Raw genomic sequence first — 19,428 nt, 5'->3', positions numbered from 1 at the left:
AGACTTGCTATTTTTCAACTTGTTCTCGGCGTAGTCACAGTTTCGCCATATCCGCCTGGTAGCCCTTGGACATTTGCATCACATCGTTGACCGCAACCTGACCCCAGCAAAGCCTTGTCACCGATTAGATCCGTCTGCACTGGCAGAGTGAGTATGTCCGCACATGAGGCTTTGCAAGGTCTCTAGATACTTGGGTCCATTAGGGCCTCAGGAGGCCTATACGCCCTTTGCATAAGCATGATCTATCCAGTCGTTTGTCGCGTGCGCTTTCACATTGACGGGCGGCATGATTTCCTTCTTGAATGAGTTCATAATATGCCGCGCATCCTTCTATTGAAATCAGTCATAGCTGTTCATCCTATTTCCAATTCATTCCACTCGACCACAAACGCCGGCAAGCTACATCTAAACGTACTGGGTCTAGATACTCGAAGAATGGATGGTAGAGAGTGCATCTACAGCTTCACCGACCGCCGATTCCCAACCTTTCACCCAGGCCCGTGGCTATTAGACGAAAACGTAATCTTGCTCCGTGTCGTGAACATGGAGACTTCGCCGGCTTGAACTTTGACTGCGTACGTTTCAGGCTCGGCTTGGAAGCTTTTGAAAAATTCGAGCTCAGACTGTGAAGAATGACATCATTGGAGTATGAATAACGCGAGGAGAATGCCAACTGCTTCCAATGCAAATGGAACGGTAGCACTGCATCCTCGACTCCGCGACAGGCCAGGACACCTCATCTTTGATTCGGGACAGACGGATCGTCCATTCTACTGAGTCTTCGCGGGAACATGAGGGCGATGGTCGGAAAGGGGCAGAATGCTGGATGGAATGAAGGGCTTGCAAAAGACTTCATCACTCAATGGAATACATTGTACATTAATAATTTTGTACGAGCTCCGGGACGGTCGAGCTTCCGTACATTCTCTGCCATTCAGTGACAAAACAAGCCAGGGGCATCTGAAGATGCTCACAACGAACTCCGTCCTGCTTCCCAGTCCTCTCGCCATTACCATCGGGCACTTTTTGTGAAGGTTTGGACGCCTGAATAATTAAGGACTATGCTCGGCGACAATGTTTGAATGATATTTTGGCAGGATCGGCATTGGCGCAAGTGGCATAAGAAGGAGTCACACTAAATAGCATGTATGAGACCTAAGAAGCGGCCGTTTGTATTTAGCCCATACCTTCCGCTAGCTTAAACAAACGCTTGATGTCTCCAAGGTCTGCCATACATCTCACAGTATCTGTATCTTGCAAGGCTTTGGTTATTGCTTGGTCCTTACTGGTTGCTCTTTGAGAGACGATGAAAAAGTCCGCAAGGCACTGTCATAGAAGCTTGGTGTGGAATACTGGATTATATAAGATAGATTATTTTAATGCTTTCATGTCCAGCTAACTATCAAATGCATAATAAACTCTAGCGTGTGTCAGTTTATATCATCTCCCTAGATCAACATAGATCGACTAGCTTGAAGATAGCCTCCTCGTCAACAACTCGTGCTACCTAGTCTAGTTCACGTCTCCACCCGTTCTTTACAAACAAATATCCCCATTCGGAGGATTGGTACATCCCAACGCGCAAAAGTCATTCAGCTTCAGGCCTCCCACACTGTTGATACACGTAAACCGCGCGTCCTCTGGGCGTAAAAGGGCGCCGAAGCGAGCAGAGTCGGGTGAGGCTGACGCTATAGCCTGGTGAAGCTCGTCCGAAGTATACCCTATCGTTATCATATTTTAGCATTCGTGATAAGTGCGTATCGAAGGACAAGTCTTTTGCTTAGTACGGACCGTTATACTTCATTAAGGTCGAGCCGCAGTACACGAGGGTTTGGCGGCATGCGTCTGAGATGCCCAGGGCTCGAGGGAGAAGACAGACCCAGGCGATGCTGATGATTGCGAGCTTCATGGTGCGAATGCGTTGTAGGAGTGGGGGTGTGAGTGTTTGGTTAGGGAGAATGTGTGCCTAAGACAGGACGGAGACACAGTGCGCAAAGGACCTATTTATCTACCGAATCTGGCGTGGCTGGAGGGTTCAGAGTAGGAAGTGGCAGGCAGCACCTGCATTCACAACGGGCCATGCCAGGTACTCGAGACTATGGCTGTCTTACCTTGCCGGGGCGCAAATTTGCAATATTGGGGTTTCGAGCTGATGTGTCAAATCAACATGAGTCCGGATAAATCTTCCGCAAGGGGCTGGGAGTACATGAAATGGGCCCGGCTGGCTCCATTTTCTCCTCGGATCTCGATGAGTCTGGGAATAAATTATGGAGTCCCTACCGCGTCGAGAAATGCCACACATTTATTCACTCGGATCATGCTCTTCGTGACTGTCAGATTAGAAAATACAACCTGCTCACTGGCAGACTGTAAAGCACCAAGATAAACGAGAGAGTAGGTAAGAGTATACGGACCAGCTGCACAGTTTTCATAGATTTTGTCTGCGGAAGGATAGAAGATGCTGGCTTGGGTGCATAGGTGAAGGACAGGATCAGCGCAGTAATGCTCTGGCCTCTGAGACGTCCCGTGATGTGATTGAACATCACGACTGATCTGTGGCGCCTACCACGGGGTAGTAAGTAATAATCAGGCAATTTGCAAACAAGCAATTTCTCTCTGTGCTGTTCAACATATGGACATGAATATCAGTATTCTAGGAAGGCTTGTGCTTCTCTTGAATAGTTTCACGCATGATCAGACATTCTTGTCCAGGTATACCACGTACGCGACATAGGTTGTCTTTGAGATATTAATTTGTCACAGCATCTATAGAGGTACTTTTACTTAGGCAGAAGGGCATATTTTTGAAGAGGTCCCACAGCTTACTAGGCCTGTGCATTTAAGAGTGCCCTTGTGGTCTCGTTGTCATTAGGTTCAGGATTGATGGTGGCCCAACTGATTGGGAGAGGCCCACCATCATCCATTTCAACCTTAAGTAAAGGACAACCGTGGAACGGCTCCAAGCTGTTCGTATATGGCTGGTGTGGTGGACTAGGCACACTGATCTCGCTTCCGACTATCCATCCAGCCATTGACACAAGCTCCCCGCATCTCGCGATATGTTCGACATTGTCTCAAACATCACAAACTTGTTTAGATCCCGCGCAATGGACAAGCCGAAAAGACAAACCGAGGTCTCTCGGTTCCTTCTGCTTCCACCAGAGGTCCGCCTGCTGGTCTACCGCTATCTGTTCTCTTCAACTCGCCTTACCCACGGCCAACGACCAATCACTCGCATTTCCGCCACGCACAAGATGATGAAGCCTGTGCCCAATTCTCTGGCTATTCTTCGTTCCTGCCGATTTATCAATCGAGAAATCGGAAGCTCTTGGCTCGGCCAGGTCTTGTTTGCCTTTGAGAGACTCCATGACCTGCTTGAAAAGCTCTCCTCGATGCCGAGGCCTGTGGTTGAACAGATCCGTCACATACGTGTTGGCTCACAGCCGATTCTACTGCCGTCACCCCCGCAGTACGGGGATAGCGTGTTTGTTAGGCTTGTCTGGGCCCTGAAGCTACTTCCTGGCTTATGCCTTGATACACTGACGGTTTTCGGCGATCATGGGCCTGACGTTGCGTACATTACTCTAGACGATCTAGTCAACTGCGGGAATAAATGGCATTACATCACAGGGGATTCCAATATGCTTGGCTTCCGAAGGGTGCGATCCATTGATGGGGTATATGGGCGTATGCCCCAGCCTAGCACCTGGAGCCGCGTGATGGCCGAGCGGGATGGGGTGGACTCTGGCGCCTCCGTCACCATATATCGATCCACCCAAACAAAAATACCAGGCGCCGTCACCAACCCCCATAATCGTCAACGGTTCGAACAGGAGCTACAACTTGGTGAAAGACTCGAGAGCTTCGGAGTTGACGAAGACCCAGAGCTTATGCACGAAGATAACGCTCGGAAAGAGCTGCTGGTAATTGTCCGGCGTGGGCAACATGCTGAAATAGCGGAGGACACCGCGTGGCCTTGCCATAAAAATGACGTACGACTCGCATCGGGAGCCATGACTTGGCCGGAAATCATGGATATGTATGAGTGGCAGCCGTTGGACAGTGAGGACGAGACTGGATTTGGGGAGGTAAAGCAGCTTGTCGAGTACGATGGCTATATTGATGTCGACGAGTACACAATCATACCCCTCGATTAGGTCAGAGACGTTCAACGGGATGCCTGGTGCTACCTTAACCCCGACAGTATATTCCGTCTGCGTGGCAACAGAGGTGATAACCCTACAGACGACTTCATCACGATGCTTAGATTATGGGCATGCATGTATGACAAGATGATTTATGAAGCGTCAACTCGAATGAGACTTTCCATCTAACTATGGAGCTAACCGTGACTCCTCTGACATACAACAACTGGTCCCTGCAGAAACCCCCATCCGTACTGTGTAAATGGAGCTATCCAGTCACTTATCCAACGGAATCTCTCTGACACTCTCATCCTTGAACCTTCTCGTCGGGATCCTCTGCTGAAACAAGTGATCAATCTGCGCGTAGGTAATATCCTTGGTCTCTGGAATCTCCAACCAGGACAGAACAAACCCCACAACACAGAACCCAACAAAGACAAACCCGATCTTCCCGCCTAGGTTCCCCTCATCGGCGTTGAACATATACGGAACGCACAGTGTGAATGCCCAGGTTGTGAATGCATTAATCAAAAAGCCGAACCCAAGGGTTTTGGCGCGGAGTCGCGTTGAGGGGATCTCGGCTGCGGCGATTGGGTAGGCGGTTCCGACGCCGAGATTGTTGCAGCAGGCGGCGAGGATGAGAGATACGCCGATGAAACTGGTATGCTGGGGTTAGTACGTCTTGCATGAGAGAGAAAGCGGAGGGGGGAGGCTCACCGAAGAGCCTTGGGATCGTGCGGCCAGAACCCGGCAATCCCCATCCCCAAGAAGAACAGGGCAGCCATAACAAAGCTCCCGAGGATGGCAGTTCGACGGCCCAAGTGGGTGATGATAACCCAGGAGATAAGGGTGCATCCCATACTCGCTCCAACACCGGCTTGGTTCATGGTCAAAGACTGTGAAGGGTCCATGCCTGCCATGATGAAGAAATATGTGGAGTTTGACACCAAGGAAATACCAATAAACTGTTGTAGCGAGTTCAACAGGGCGACAATGCGGGTTCGCCGTAGGTTGCTCCCTTGGAACAGCTCGGCAACGGTCGCTTCTTCGGCGCTCGAGGCTCTCTCTTGTTCCCTTGTTGCTTGTATGACCATGATACGCCTGGTAGGAGTGGGGCACCCGAGACGGAGGAGTGACTTTTCGGCCTGGGGGAGTTTGTCCTTTGCGATAAGATGGAGCGGGCTCTCGGGTATAATAAAGGAGACGATAATGGCAAAGGCCGAGAAAGCCCATTGCGAAGCAAAGGGGACCTTGAAGGCAGAGTCTGTGGTGCCATTTATGCGGGAGAAGACGACCGAGATTGCAATCATCTGGCCAACAGTCTACCTCTGTTAGCTTGGCCTCTCAGTGATTGACAAGTAGAGGGTTAGACTCACAATGAGAAAAGGATAGAGACCAAGCAAGATTGTACGTAGTCGCGGCGGCGATATCTCCGATACATACGTCTGGCATGTCGACATGAGGATCCCCATGGAAGCCCCGAGAATGAACTTGCCGAGTACAAGCAGACCACGTCGAGCGTTGAGTACATCCACATCAGAAGCGACGAATGTGATTGCAGTCCCTAGAGAGTGTCAGATGCATCACGCACAAACATCATTGACTCTACATACCAATAGCGGAAATGGCACCCCCGACGAAAAACATCACCTTTCGTCCAAACTTATCCTGAAGCACACCATTGCTCGCGGCACCACACATGATCCCAAACGCGTTCAGCCCTTGCCAAAGCCCCTGCCACAACGCTGGAAGGATAAAGGAGTCTCCGAAAGGGGATCCGAAATAGGCACTATCGACTGTTAACCCTGTGTAGGGCAAATGTAGAGCGGGACTCACGAGAACATGGGAAGGGCGGTAATAGCACCCTGGACGAGGACATCGTATCCGAACAAGAGAGAACCGGAGTTTGCCAAAAAGGTATAGACGAGGACCCAGGGGTTCTGTTTGATGGAATGCCAGAGAGTCTCGTTGTTATTCTCGTTCACCTCGCTGGTGAGGGCGCCGACTTTCTGCTTCTCTGTATGAGAGACATGCTCAACCTCAACCTCCCCCTTGTCGGTTTTGCGAATTGTTGGCGAGGGGCTCATTTTGTCCTAGTACGGATGATGAGTGCGGAGTGAGTCTGTGGAGAGTGATGGGAAATCCTGGGGAGAACCACAGGGATTATATAAAGGAGAAAGTGAAATCTTTGGAATATCTGGGGAACGAATTGAATGGCCCTGGACCAGTGCCCAGGCTGGCCAAGACAGTACAGGCGGCCCCTCGTGGAGCCGATGCCACTATTCCCCATGTCCACCCGACCCGACTTGGGCTGGCCAAGAATAGAACCATGGCTAATCTTCGGGGCATTTGACATAGCCTGAATGTATAGTATGTCCATTGTTCGAAGCATGGCATGAGAACTGGTCGACTCTATGATCCCATTCCCCTGTTTTGGCATCCCGGGGCGATCCAGGTATTGCCCTCACCCACTTCCACTCACACCTTCGGATACCCTCTCTCCTCATAATTCCCCCTCCGTGTATTCTCATCATGCACAGCATGCACGTTACCGTCTTTGAGCGCCTGTACAACTGCTTCCTTTCGACTCAGACTTCCAGCTACCTGCCTTGGAACCTCTCCTTTGATTGTAACGCGTACCCCGTGCCGATGTAGAGGTGCATAATCATGAGTGGCGCGGTGAGTCGTTGCCCTATCATACTGTATTAGCTCACCAAAGCTCCAAACAGTCTGAACATAAAAGCACGCATAAGAGAAAAAGAGGTATAGACAAGTAAACGTACCGATTATCCCAAAGGGCAACCGAGTTCTTCTCCCAGCGGAACCGCACCATGTGGTCCTGCGCGGTGTGTATATGTGTAAAGAGTAGCTCGAGCAGTTTGTCCGATTCGTAGCGCTTCAAGCCGTCGAGACGTGTCACGAAGCCGGAGTTGAGATTCAGCACTTTGTAGCCGGTCACTGGGTGTGTTGTGACGAGCGGGTGGAGCGTTTCGATGGGGCGCTCGCCGGGTTTGGCATTCCAGTGGTTGAGAACAGAGTCGTAGACGTGCTGTTTATTGTATTTTGTTGTTAGTATAACTGTGCCAGATTCAAACCGGTATTCAAAGGGCCATGGTCATACCGCTGAACTGTGCCACGCACTGAGAGTGTCCGCGAAGACCTGCAGGGGTCTCGAGAGGGTCTCATATGTGCCGTATCCCGATATCCTATCAAGCCCTATTTAGCACTAGGCTTCTGGTGTCGAGACTCATAATCTACACACCAATTTGTATCCCCACCGGTGGGTGGTAACTCGTCAATCCTCAACAGAGAGAACGAGGGCGGATTGGCTTGGAAGCTGCTGTCCGCGTGGAAGTCGGCAAACGGCCACTTGAAGTGGACGTATGTCGCTCGAAAGTCTCTGTTCGCGGCAAGTCAATTGCCGGTTCTTCACCTGCTACAAGGGTGGCAATGATATACGTACTGCTCCTGTTCTTGAATGTTGTTAATAATGGGATTTCCTTTCGTTTTCTCGTCCTCTGGGTCAGGGAGGAGCTCCGGGATTCCTACGTCGGTTAGCCATATGACCCGTCTCGGACGAAAGTAGAGTAATATACCGTAATAATCAAACAAATCGCGCTGTCCTTGCGCCGTAATATCCTGGTCTCGAAAGAACACCACTCCGCGATGCGCCACTAGAAGTGCCAACTCATCCTTCTGTGCATCCGTCAGAGAGGACAGCTGCAGGCCCTTGATCAAAGTACCCAGAGAAGGAGTAAGATCTAGCCGTGTGACCGCCGGGTCTGCAAACAGACTAGGGAGGTTAGGATTGGCGAAAAGTCCGCGGTCTTTGGGGACTGCAACGGGCTCGCGAGGGCCGCGTTGGGGTGTGTGGTCTCCCAGGGGCCGGAGCGGAGGAGCTCGCTGGTGTACAGCTGGGTGGTCTGGCGTCTCGGAATACTCAATGTCGGTGGGTTGAGTGTCGCTTAGCTCAGTTACTCTCTGTCCGGCGACGGTCAAGGTACGCTGTTGTGCCATGCTGATTGGATGTCCGTCAACTATTCTGACGCTCTGGTTGTGGCTTCCTTGGTGCTTTAAATAACCTTGGCTGCTGTCCTTGCGGAATTATTTCCACCTAGATCTTGTCATTTCGCCGGAACTGATGTGATTATCGTGACGAGTCAGTCGGGCCAATCCGCGGCCTGGTATAAATTGGTGGTGGCATATCAGCCTCCGATGAGTTGCTTGACTCCAACTCGTCCTCTCCCAATTGGGGAACTTCGGCACCTGTGCCGACCACATGGCACAGCCCAATAGCCCTATCTTCATCTCTATCGCCCGAGAAGCTGTATTGCGTGCTTGTCTGCATCTCCTTGTATATTTCAATTTCGAAGCTCTCTTGAGAAGGACTTGGATAAATAGTTACCAAGATATCACCCCTTTTCTCTCATCTAAATCAGTTCCTGGCAAGTATCAAGCAACATGTCAACTCAAGCATCTACCGAACAAGTCTCACAAGCAGACACCAAGAATGGCGTCACGGAGCGCCATAACCAAATCAGTTCCGAGGATGCTATCCCGTTCACCAAGGTACCCTGGCGCCGCTCCACAGCCTTCCAAGCAGCCATCATAGCCGGCGTCTTCTTCTGCGGTCCTGGAATGTACGGGGCACTGAATGCGCTCGGGGCCGGTGGACTCAAGAGCCCCCACCTCGTCAACATCACGAGCGGCATATCATATGGGCTCAACGTGATATTTGCCCTCCTGACGGGAGTTTTTGTCAACATCCTTGGGGAACGCATCGTGCTGAGCATCGGTGTACTCGGGTTCGCGATTAATGGGGCGTCGCTGTACTGCAATAACAAGTTCCATACGATCTGGTTCATGTACTTTGCGTCCGCGTTGCAGGGATTTACGACTGCCTTGTTGTGGTGAGTACAATTTAATGAAGGGCGCCTTTCTTTAATGCTATGAATAGACTGACATGGGTAACTCGGTGATTAGGGTTGTCCAGGCCTCGGTCATGCTCGCTTACCCAGAGCCTGACTTCAAAGGCAAATTCAGTACGTTTATATGCTCATTTCAGAGAGCCGTATGCTAATCCATCCTGAAATTATTTAGTCTCCATCTGGTACGGGTCAATCGCGGCCGGAAACTCGATCGGTGGCGCCCTTGCTCTGGGCTTCAATGCCAAAAACCGCGAGGCAGGGGCGATATCACCAGGCATGTAGCGAAGTCCCTTCTCCAGTCAACCCTAATACAATCGGAACTAACATGAAGTGTATCTTTCCAGTGACTTACATACCCTTGATCGCAATCGCCGCCTGCGGCCCGTTTATCGCACTGTTGCTATCGAACCCGGAGAAAGTGATCCGTCGCGATGGCGTCAAGATCCAGACTAAGAAACAGCCCAATGCATGGGAAGAGGCGAAGAAGGTCTTTAGTGCTGTTCAGCGGAGAGAGGTTAGCTTCATGACCCCCTCAAACAAGCTATGCTAATAAAACATGCAGATGCTCCTCTTAACCCCACTCTTCATCTTCTCCCAATGGTTCCTCTCCTACAAGGGCAACTTCACTGCGGTATACCACTCCGTCCGGGGTCGCGCTCTCACATCCTTCACAGGGGCATTCGCTGGCATTGCCGGCACATTTGCAATGGGCGTCTTTCTGGATTCGACACGGCTGTCAAAGTCTGCCAAATTTCGATGGGCCTTTATCGTTGTCTACACGCTATATACTCTCGTGTGGTTGTGGTATACGGTTGTGCAGTGGTACTATGAGAAGACTGCTCCTGTCGGATTAGACTGGGAGCAAGGAGAGTTTTATGCTAGTTTCCTGTTGATGCTGGCTGATGGGTATGTTCTCTCGTCGATTCAGTCTTTCCGACACGTACTTGATCGTGAAGAATCAAAGCTGACTGAAGGGGGTAGATTCGTCGACCATGCATTCCAGACATTCATGTACGCACTTGTTGGATCGTTGACAGAGAATGTTGACGAGCTTGAGCGATACACGGGGTATATGAAGGCCGTAAATACGGGCGGCGCGGCGCTGGGATATGCGGTGCAGACGCAATGGAGTATGATGGGCGCCGAGGCGTTGCTGTCAGTTGATCTTTGACATCCCTTGATGCTGTCTCTTTTGATGGTCGGGACTAACTTGAATACAGATTAGGACTCTGGGTTATTCAGATAATTCCTACTTGGTTGGTGGTGAGGAGGGTGCAGAAGTGAGCTTCTAGTGGCTCGATAATGCGTATATGTATACTTATATTCCGTCTGGACTAACCCAACAGGGGTGTTACGCTCTCTGTCTCTCGGTGCAACTTCACCTAGTACTTAATTTATTTCCTCCTGTCGACGTATATCACTGCAGCGATAGATGGTGTTCTGTCCCATATCACCGATTTCACGAGAGGAGAGCATCATCTCATTCCAGTATTCTATCTCAAACTGTTCTTGATTGCGTGTGAAGAATTGAGGGCGCACTCGCTATATGCCTGTACTGTACTTACCAAGAATGTCAGGCACTGAATGAAATGGCGCAGCACAGTCGGCAACCCGTTGACATGGTTTAGCCATATTCCTATGCTCTCTCATAGCAGTTACCGTAAAAATAGGTAGCACTATTAGCAAGCTTGAACCGAGACATCTGCAGAACGTATCAGCAAAGTACTTGGTACTAGAGAGTTCAAAGAGAATAGAATAACTTACAGCAGCCCTTGGGTTTATAGTCCTGATGGGCCCATCCGGATGAAGTCTTATACCAGTCGCTGTTGGATATAAAGTTAGCACAAGTTGGTACAATTGTTTGATTTAGAACTTACTGGTCCTTGCAGAATGACTCAAAGTACGAGCCAGCCCTAGCCCTGCCACAACGATGGCTGGAGCGGTTGGGTTCGTCGTAGTACCAGAATGCGTCATGGATCTCACAGCCGTGGTCACCATGATCGTGGTGTTCGTCATCGTGGTGTCCACCCCAAGAGCCAGAGCCATTGTCACGACGAGTAGCAGAAGAAGCCGAAGCCGAAGCCGCAGCAGAAGCAACATCATGTCCGCTCTTACCAGAAGACGCCGCCGACGCAGCCGCAGCAGCAGCAGCAGCACTTCCAGAACCAGAAGCCGAGGCCACGGACGTAGCAGCAGCGGCAACATCATTTCCACTAGCACCAGCAGCAGAAGCGGCAGCTGCGGCGCTAGCGGTAGCAACATCCCATCCATTACCTCCAGAAGAAGCAGCAGAGGCAGCGGCGGCGGCGGCGGCACTACTTCCACCACCAGCAGCAGCAGCGGCAGCAGCGGCAGCAGAGGCGGCACCCTGTCCACCAGAACCACCCGCAGCGGCAGCGGCGGCAGCAGCAGCAGCAGCAACATCTGATCCACTTGCACCAGCGGCGGAAGCAGCTGCGGCTGCAGCTGCAGCGGCACTTTTTCCACCAGAAGAGGAGACGGCGGCCGAGGCAGCAGCTGAAGCAGCGCTTCCACTACCTCCAGAGGAGGCGGCGGCCGCTGCAGCTGCACAGGCAGCGACATCGTTTGCACTCGCACCAGCAGAGGCTGCGGCTGCGGCGGCAGAGGCGGCAGCAGAGGCAGAAGCTGATCCACCAGAGGAGGCGGCAGCTGAAGCGGCGGCGGCTGCGGCGGCTTGTCCACTACCGCCTGAGATGGCAATGGCAACGGCGGAGTTGACGACGATGGTCGGGGGACCGGACGGGGTATTAGGGATAGGGCTCAGGCTCTCAGGCTTAGGCGCGTTCTCCGGCCACTGCGGGGTCTGCGGGGCACTAGCCACGGCGGATCCCGAGGGGAGACCAGCAGAAGCGGCGGCCTCGGCGGCGGACTGGACGGCACTGCCAGGAGTACTGGTCGGGCTAGGACTACCAGCAGTAGCAGCCACACTAGCGCTACCAGGAGCGATAGCCACACCCGCAGTAGTAGGAGCGGCAACCACAGCAGCAGTAGTGGGATTGGCGTATGCACCGGCCGTAGCAGCGGGGTTAACTTGTCTCTTTTCCAGTGAGTCGGCGTCCGGGTTTGCAATCGGGGCTGCTACTGCTAACTGCCCAGCAATTGGCAGCAGCACACCGAGGATGTAGACTGAGGACTTCATATTAAAAGAAGAGTTGAGTACTGTTCTTGCTGGTTGTGATCTGGGTTGCCAGAAAATTGCTCACAGGAGGAGTATCTGCGCGCCTTTTATCTTCAGAAGTGGCAAGATATTCTGGTTCTAGACATGTCATTATGATCAGAAGATACTCATCGAACTAGTCAAGATCCTGATTAGACAATCAGACAATGCTATCGAACGACCCTAGGCCAAGAATGAACCTCAAAGCAAATGTCTCATATTCGCTAGTATCACTAGGCCTAAGGCGCGACGTTCGGGAGGGGCTGGCTTGGCCAAGTCGACCCAAGGACTCCGGACCCTATTCGGCCTCTAGAGACTCATGACGACAGGAGTGATATGCCGTAGGAGCAGTAGCTGCCGAAAACAGCCATACCCTCTCAGGTTATAGGGACAGATTTAGCAGAATCCCCCCATGGATCGGAGGGAATACCTTCTGTGGGAACGCAGTCCATTGGAGGTCCCGGTTGCGTGATCGTTTGGTATAGATCCTGCTACATCTAAATGCATGGATTCCCTTCCAGGAACGGCGAGCAGCGTCCAGAACAAAGAAATGGGGCCAGTGCGTTGAATGACTCTCGAACCCGAGTTGATAGGGTCACGGGTAACAGATGCATAGGTTCCAGTATCCCAGTTTCGGCGTTGAAGCCCGGTCAATTGAAAATGAAGGATAGAGCTCATTCAACCAGTGCTAGGATGGCCGCCTGAACGAGTTTACACTGGACCGCAGTTCAGAGCTAGCCCGCCTGGTTGGACACCTTCCAAAGGCCCGAGGACGGGGGTCTCAAGTGTTGACTGGACTATCCAGCTGGGTAGCCAATTCAGCGCGGGACTATCACATTCGGATGCGGGGAAAAGACAAAGAAGTTACTAGGGCACCTGGCGAGAGGGTTGAACCACCACGCTGCCCATCCACGCCATTCGATGTATCGGATAAAGCCAATCATATACCTAGCGGAAAACCAACTTGCCATTGGGGAAACCCCGATGCGGACATCCCGGAGGACGTCGCGTTATCAATCCATCGAATCAGTGTCAGCATCCATTAGGGCACGGATTGCAGGGTGCACTGGTATGGGCATGGGAATTGCCAAGAAAAATAAACCAATAAGACACAATCCAAAGGTGCATCAGACAATGTTATTTGTTTTTCCATGGATCCAGTATTCATAAATGAATGGCTATTATTACATGTGCAGAGCTGCAACTGTCCTTGGTGCTATAGTACATAGCGTTATGGAGTTGCCTTGCCTTCTTATATGGATAACGTCAGTGGCTTTGCAGCCTTCCGCAAGCCAATACGAATTAAAGTTGAAAGATCAAGATTGTAAGATACTATTTTAGGCACCACATGGTTCTAGAGTCTAGACACAAGATACAGTTCGTGTTGTGCAGATCCGGTCACGGAACCAAACTTGGGCAGAAGATGAACCAAACCATCTTGTACCATTCTTTTTTTTTTTTTTTTTTTTTTGGAAAGAATGGGATGTCTGTGGTGATTTCGAAGGTTGTTTCATGCTGACACAATCCTAACCTTAACTTGCGGTTAGATCATCGGCGGATCGCTCAGCCGGCCCGGCAGTCATTTGTCGGTGCAGCTGGTATGGAGACCCGGATCCATGGGCCTCCCAGCCCTACTCAGATAAATGGAATGACTCCACGTCGACCCAGATCTACTTCGGATTCTAGAGCCGTGAAGCTACAAACTCTGTTTGGACCCCTGATGGCATGACCTCCGGATTAACTATATGGCCATATCAGATTTCCGCAAACGCAGGTTTGACCTCACACCAGGGTAATACACCCACCATTTACGCCACAGGGGAGAAAAGAAAAGAAGACAAAGTAGACAACTGGATAATCAATTCCAGATTATTGGGAACCACATCTTGAAGTTAGAGACGCAGCCGCATGTATCAGGTATCATCGACTTTGCGGAAACCAAACCCGAGGGATCCGAGACATGGAGAAGGAGCAGCGTGGGGACCGGGAGACGACCCTCTGCTGCAGCCACCTTTGTGTGTGAGGACGGGACGGGGCGGGGGTTTTACACCAACATCCTGCCTGGAATGACAATTACAAACAACCCCTAGGCTCTACAAGTCCCGTCGCTATCCGCTTGAAGCCCCGGATGATGTACGTAGTCCGACCGATTAGGCCCAGGCCTGCACACTACCCAAATACCCACAGTAAGCCAGTCGCTCCTTCCGTGCCCGTATATAGTACTACCGGAAGAAAGTGCGTGTCTTAGTCGTTCCTTCCGATATTATTGGAAGGGTTTGCTGTGGAAGGTTGCTGTGGAAGGAACCACCGTCGCACCATCCGAATACGATGGCTTCATTGGTTGCTTCTTCCTTGGCATTAAGTACAGATACGTGGTGGTCAGGGAAGAGCAACTCTCGTACCTTCTCCATTGGATGGACATGAAGGCCGCTCCTTCAAAGGTTCCGTTTGCACCTATCGGAAAGATTCGTAATGTGGTTCCACCTTCCTGAACTTATCCAGATTGGCTGTTGGGGAAGGAACGATCGTCTATTGGGAACAAGGAGTGGGCCTGGGACTAGGGAACCCTAAGGCTATAGGACACCCTTTAAACATAGGAGACTCTAAAGAGGGGCTACTAGTACTGATGGACGAGAAAGGTATATGTTTTTTAAGTGCGGCAAGACGATTCGGAGGAGGAGTCGGTTTGCTATAAAGAGATGATGGGAGGCTGCTGTATCCGGTCAACTCTCATTTATATATATAAACAAGAAATATGCCTGACCATGTATATGTAATAAAGTATGTCAACTCGATTTTGAACCTAAATAAAGGTGACTCATTTCACATACGGTTGATCACAGCGCGGCGTTTCACTATTACCTTATTAAGCATCCTCGAGGCTATTGCCGAGGACACCCTTGGGGCTCAGCTCAACACTTGCTATCGCACCTCGCGCATAGCTACCTCGTCCAATTCCTCGGCCGAACGTGGAACTAAATTTTAGTCGGGGCCCCTTTGGCGGCGGCCAAAGTCCATCCGCGCATCTGCCTGGATCGAGGGATCCGGTTCCGCGGAACCTGCGCTGACAAACGACTGCTTTTATACAACCATGATAATATTCTTGTTTCTGTATAGCAATATGAGCTATACCCGCTCACTTTGCGTCAAGATTGGCCCATTAAATCGGTCTGATTTTTCAACCGCATGCCGTCGGTTACAAATGTAAGGAAGAGTCTCGGAAGCTGGGATTCCTAAGCATTCCCAAGGTACGGAGACTTATGAGGCCGCAAAACACATTGATGGAGATTCTGCCGCAAGGAAATCCGAAACCATATAAGAGTCATGGAAATCTCCACAGAACCACCGTCCTCTTGCGGCACATTTACTTGCCTTTTCATCCGATGCTATCAGAACCCCAATTATTTCCCAAGTGAAAAAGTCTCGGAGGCCAAATATGGGAATCAAAACTAATATCACCCTCTATACTGAGGGGACTCCCAATGGCCTGAAACCCACCATTCTGCTGGCTGAGCTTGGACTGGAATACAAGGTATGTATAATTTGTCTCGTGGATCGAGTCTTGAGGATTACTACATGAAGACGATAAACCAACCCAACTCATATTCATAAAGCTCCACCCAATCAACATCTTCAAGCACGAACAAAAGGAGCCGTGGTTTCTCGAAATTAATCCAAACGGCCGGATCCCCGCCCTGGTTGACGAGGATGAGAACGGGAAGAAGATTATCCTTTGGGAGAGTGGGAGCATGCTGTTGTATCTTGTGGCCCGGTACGACAAGGACCACAAGGTCTCTTATCCTTATGACTCTCCGCAATACTGGGAGACGGTCAATTGGGTCAGTCTTGGGATGTGCGGCGCCTCTAGGGACTAAGGGATTTTGGGCTGGGCTTAGCTGACACCACTTTATAGCTGATGTGGCAGATGAGCGGGGTTGGCCCAATGCAAGGCCAAGCAAATCATTTCGCCAGTGAGTCACGCCTGGCATATATCCGGTCGAAGGTCTGGCTAACTCATTCTCATCACTTAGGAATGGCCCCGGAGAAGCACGAGTACGCCATCGGCCGCTACGTGAATGAGACCCGCCGCCTCTACCGCGTTCTCGACAGCCATCTCGCAAAGAGTGAATCCGGCTACATTGTTGGCGATCGTCTCACGGTTGCTGATATTGCCTTGTGGAACTGGGTGGTCGCGTATAGTAGGTAGCACGCGCGCACGCATCGGGCGTAGACGCCAAGCTCAAGTGCTGACAACTGTCGCAGGATATAGTGGCTTGTCTAGCATCGACGAGTTTCCGCATGTCCAGAAATGGCTTTACGAACTCTTGAAGCGGCCTGGATTTGAGGAGGGCCGGAATGCGCCCCAGCCACATATCTACCTCGAACTCAACAAACTATCCGATGAGGAGTTGGACGCAAAGGGCCGCGCTGCCGGGGGTTGGATCCAAGAGGGCATGAGGCGAGATGCAGAGGCCTGATCATTAGCCAACTCGGCCTTGGGCTTTGTCTTTAGGTTGAGTATAGTATGCGTGTGGATCCGTACCATAGTTGATGCTATGCGAAGTCGTCTACATGTATTTGGCGCGTTATCGTACTAGGCAGCGATCTCCTTCCACTTCTCAAGCAGACAGTCATTCATTATCTCTAAGGACTGTTATTTGGTACAGAGAACATCTTTACATGTGCCAGAGTTATACTAGGTATTTGTGAATGTATATTGAGAATAATGGCTCTGAATATAGTATGACTTGCCTCTCTTAAGAATTCTACACCGAGGGCATATAATCATGCTAGCATGATATATCACCTCGTCTCAGCGAGCATTAGGGTTGGGGTTTATTAGGGGGTTTTCCGTCCATTACACTGGGCCCGTCCATCCACTGCGGCGAAGCCACTCCTCAAAAGAGGAAGCCTTCAGACCGAGCTCCTCGAAGGAGTAGTCCTGATCCTCAGTAAAAGCCCCGTAGCAAATCCTGTCTGGTGGCGCCACAGCTGCCCATTCCATCATTTCCGTGGCATCTCGTTTGAAAGCGGGTCCAACGCGGGGAACCGTCATCTCGCCGAATTCCTCTGCAGTTAACGGGTCGTGAACCGCGGGTTGGCCAGTGACTCTTGTGAAGGTTTCGACCATCTCATTGGGTGTGACTCGAGGGCTGAGGACCAAGTAAGTCTTTGCATGGGTTTTCTCGACCCCCAAGTTGAATACTTCTTTACAAATCAGGCATTGTGTCAGTCACTTTTCAAAGAGGCTATGCATCTTAATGTAAACTTACTCGCTGCAAAAATACCCATGTCGTGGATCGGGTCAGTCCACTGTGCAACCTGGCCCCCTGGAATAGGAATACGGAACCGAACGACCCCGTCCGCTATTGAATCATTACATTAGTCTGCACATGGATATTTCAAGATAAACTTACATCTGCGGTCACAATATTGAGGCCAACGCAGATTAGTATAAAAGAACCCTGCGCAGAAAAGCTCGGTATCAGTAAAACACGTACAGCGCTGTGCCCGAAACTTGCGCGACATGGTAGGGCTACAAACCTGGAATAAGGCACGTCACCCCGCTAAGCCGCTCCCTGGCGATTTTCTCGACTTCATGCTTGTTGTTCATGTGATGAATATTCGGATACCGACCCCCCGTTGCCTTGATCATATCCGGCAAACTACTAAAGACAAAGTGACTGACTTGGCACTCTTCGGCCGCCAGGACCATGTTCCGACCAGCGTCAATCTCATGCTTCATCTCCTCTTCCTTCTCGAGAACCCTTCCGGTATGAGTCTCGGACGTCACGGCAAACACGCCATATGCGCCAGCAAAAGCGTCTTTGAGGGATGCCCTGTCGTACACGTGCCCGGTGACGAGGGAAAGGCGGTTGTCGCTGGTCTGCTGGTCGGCAAGGAATTTCTGCGCCTTGGCTGAAGAGGGGTCTCGCGTCAGGCCCCGTATATGCCATAGACCTCCCTCTGGTGTCTTGGAGTCCAACAGTGCACGGATAACACCGCCTCCTTGGTTGCCTGTGGCTCCTACCACAACTATAGTGCGAGAAATGTCGGAGGCCGCCATTGGTATCCAGTTCCAAGGGTGTCAAATGCAGAAATATCAAAGAGAGTTAAAATGGGGCTTGAATAGGGTTCATTTGTGGAGAGAAGATGTAATGACAAGTCCTAACTTAAGTAGCTTCAAGTTGGCCCCCATCCTTGGTACCCAGTACCCAGTGTAGATTAGGGTTACTAATTCGGAGACTTTGTCAGGTCGACGCCTGCTGCGCGGAAACTTTTGTCGCAGCGCTCGGAGTCTCATTCGTCCGGTCGTATCTACTCCCGCCAAGATTCATGCATCAAATATTAATCATCCAGACACCTGCATCCAGCGGTTTGGTCGATGTTGCTCTATAGTAATCGCCCATGTAGAATTCGTCCCATCGAGTCATGCAGTCTGACGGTTATGAGGCTCTACAACAGTGGTAAATGTGGAATCTGCAGTCTCTGTGTGGCGCGGGACGAATCTTTACTTCCTTATTTCGGTGGATTTATTCTTCTAATATCATGTATTTAACCAGTCACTCGCTCAGATATTCAATAGATCAGACGTTCGATCTTTATCTACATTCCTTCACTAAAGGCTTCGTCCTCGTTTCCCTCGACTAGCGCTCATAACCTTTGCACCCTTATACTACTTACAGTATAGGTGACCAAGCAGAACGTACCCCTAGCTCCTTAGAGTCGGTACTACCCCATGAGTGCCCCTTATGAAAGCGACAACGGACTGGACTCACGGCCGTAAGAAAGATGCAGATGAATCTGCAACTGTGCACTTGTTCCCAAAAAAGCATTAACTAACTATATTTTGAGCAGTGGTACAATGCGACTGGAGCAGGCCTTCCAAGAGTCTTTAAGAGATCGAGGTTCATCGCCCGGATCGTGTTGCTGCTTCCTTGCGCATACAACCTTCTGCAGTAGTTCATAGCACTCAACGTACACGGCGATGATAGGCAAGTCGTCCATGCCGTTATGGACACAGTTTGTAGGATACCTGCCATCCGGTCGCAGGAAGCTCACTTTCTCGCGACAAAAGTCTCTAGCTGAGAGTCCACGAAGCGGAATGCGATTGTTTTGAACCAAACATAGACGGAACTATGGGTTTCTCTGGGCTAATATACGTTCTCGAACTGTT

The 19,428-nt window shown here is 50.9% G+C and overlaps 8 protein-coding genes across 8 annotated transcripts; 4 read left to right on the top strand and 4 right to left on the bottom strand.

The window, feature by feature from the left end:
- Positions 1–1,536: 1,536 nt before the first annotated feature.
- BJX68DRAFT_266182 (uncharacterized protein) lies at positions 1,537–1,909 on the bottom strand (the record flags this gene model as incomplete). The annotated part of the gene is made up of 2 exons (XM_071045427.1): positions 1,537–1,721; positions 1,792–1,909. 2 exons carry the CDS (start codon positions 1,907–1,909, stop codon positions 1,537–1,539), a joined length of 303 nt encoding a protein of 100 aa, XP_070899714.1.
- Positions 1,910–3,107: 1,198 nt separating this feature from the next.
- Positions 3,108–4,157, top strand: BJX68DRAFT_266181 (uncharacterized protein; the record flags this gene model as incomplete). Its single annotated transcript, XM_071045426.1, has 1 exon — positions 3,108–4,157. The coding sequence occupies one exon, from the start codon at positions 3,108–3,110 to the stop codon at positions 4,155–4,157; it is 1,050 nt and encodes a 349-aa protein (XP_070899713.1).
- A 264-nt stretch (positions 4,158–4,421) lies between these two features.
- BJX68DRAFT_266180 (general substrate transporter) lies at positions 4,422–6,232 on the bottom strand (the record flags this gene model as incomplete). Its single annotated transcript, XM_071045425.1, has 5 exons — positions 4,422–4,803; positions 4,863–5,467; positions 5,522–5,709; positions 5,759–5,934; positions 5,988–6,232. The coding sequence occupies 5 exons, from the start codon at positions 6,230–6,232 to the stop codon at positions 4,422–4,424; spliced, it is 1,596 nt and encodes a 531-aa protein (XP_070899712.1).
- Positions 6,233–6,623: 391 nt separating this feature from the next.
- BJX68DRAFT_266179 (TauD/TfdA dioxygenase family protein) lies at positions 6,624–8,162 on the bottom strand (the record flags this gene model as incomplete). The annotated part of the gene is made up of 6 exons (XM_071045424.1): positions 6,624–6,837; positions 6,929–7,194; positions 7,267–7,351; positions 7,408–7,545; positions 7,609–7,690; positions 7,742–8,162. 6 exons carry the CDS (start codon positions 8,160–8,162, stop codon positions 6,624–6,626), a joined length of 1,206 nt encoding a protein of 401 aa, XP_070899711.1.
- Positions 8,163–8,606: 444 nt separating this feature from the next.
- BJX68DRAFT_275286 (MFS general substrate transporter) lies at positions 8,607–10,244 on the top strand (the record flags this gene model as incomplete). The annotated part of the gene is made up of 7 exons (XM_071047817.1): positions 8,607–8,633; positions 8,694–9,055; positions 9,129–9,187; positions 9,246–9,347; positions 9,418–9,560; positions 9,636–9,979; positions 10,055–10,244. The coding sequence occupies 7 exons, from the start codon at positions 8,607–8,609 to the stop codon at positions 10,242–10,244; spliced, it is 1,227 nt and encodes a 408-aa protein (XP_070899710.1).
- Positions 10,245–15,687: 5,443 nt separating this feature from the next.
- On the top strand, positions 15,688–16,952 carry BJX68DRAFT_275284 (glutathione S-transferase family protein; the record flags this gene model as incomplete). The annotated part of the gene is made up of 5 exons (XM_071047816.1): positions 15,688–15,783; positions 15,866–16,090; positions 16,165–16,222; positions 16,283–16,450; positions 16,515–16,952. 5 exons carry the CDS (start codon positions 15,688–15,690, stop codon positions 16,727–16,729), a joined length of 762 nt encoding a protein of 253 aa, XP_070899709.1. The 3' UTR covers positions 16,730–16,952.
- A 116-nt stretch (positions 16,953–17,068) lies between these two features.
- On the bottom strand, positions 17,069–18,383 carry BJX68DRAFT_236060 (NmrA/HSCARG family protein). Its single transcript, XM_071039955.1, has 4 exons — positions 17,796–18,383; positions 17,669–17,716; positions 17,525–17,617; positions 17,069–17,459 (listed from the first exon to the last, which is right to left on the bottom strand). Exons 1-4 carry the CDS (start codon positions 18,316–18,318, stop codon positions 17,110–17,112), a joined length of 1,014 nt encoding a protein of 337 aa, XP_070899708.1. The 5' UTR covers positions 18,319–18,383; the 3' UTR covers positions 17,069–17,109.
- Positions 18,384–18,624: 241 nt separating this feature from the next.
- BJX68DRAFT_236058 (uncharacterized protein) lies at positions 18,625–18,837 on the top strand. Its single transcript, XM_071039954.1, has one exon. It carries the CDS (start codon positions 18,637–18,639, stop codon positions 18,808–18,810), a length of 174 nt encoding a protein of 57 aa, XP_070899707.1. The 5' UTR covers positions 18,625–18,636; the 3' UTR covers positions 18,811–18,837.
- Positions 18,838–19,428: the final 591 nt, after the last annotated feature.

This window comes from Aspergillus pseudodeflectus (assembly GCF_044049435.1).
Source record: "Aspergillus pseudodeflectus strain CBS 756.74 chromosome Unknown BJX68scaffold_18, whole genome shotgun sequence".
Lineage (NCBI taxonomy): Eukaryota > Fungi > Ascomycota > Eurotiomycetes > Eurotiales > Aspergillaceae > Aspergillus > Aspergillus pseudodeflectus.
This window is presented reverse-complemented; position numbering and strand designations above follow the sequence as displayed.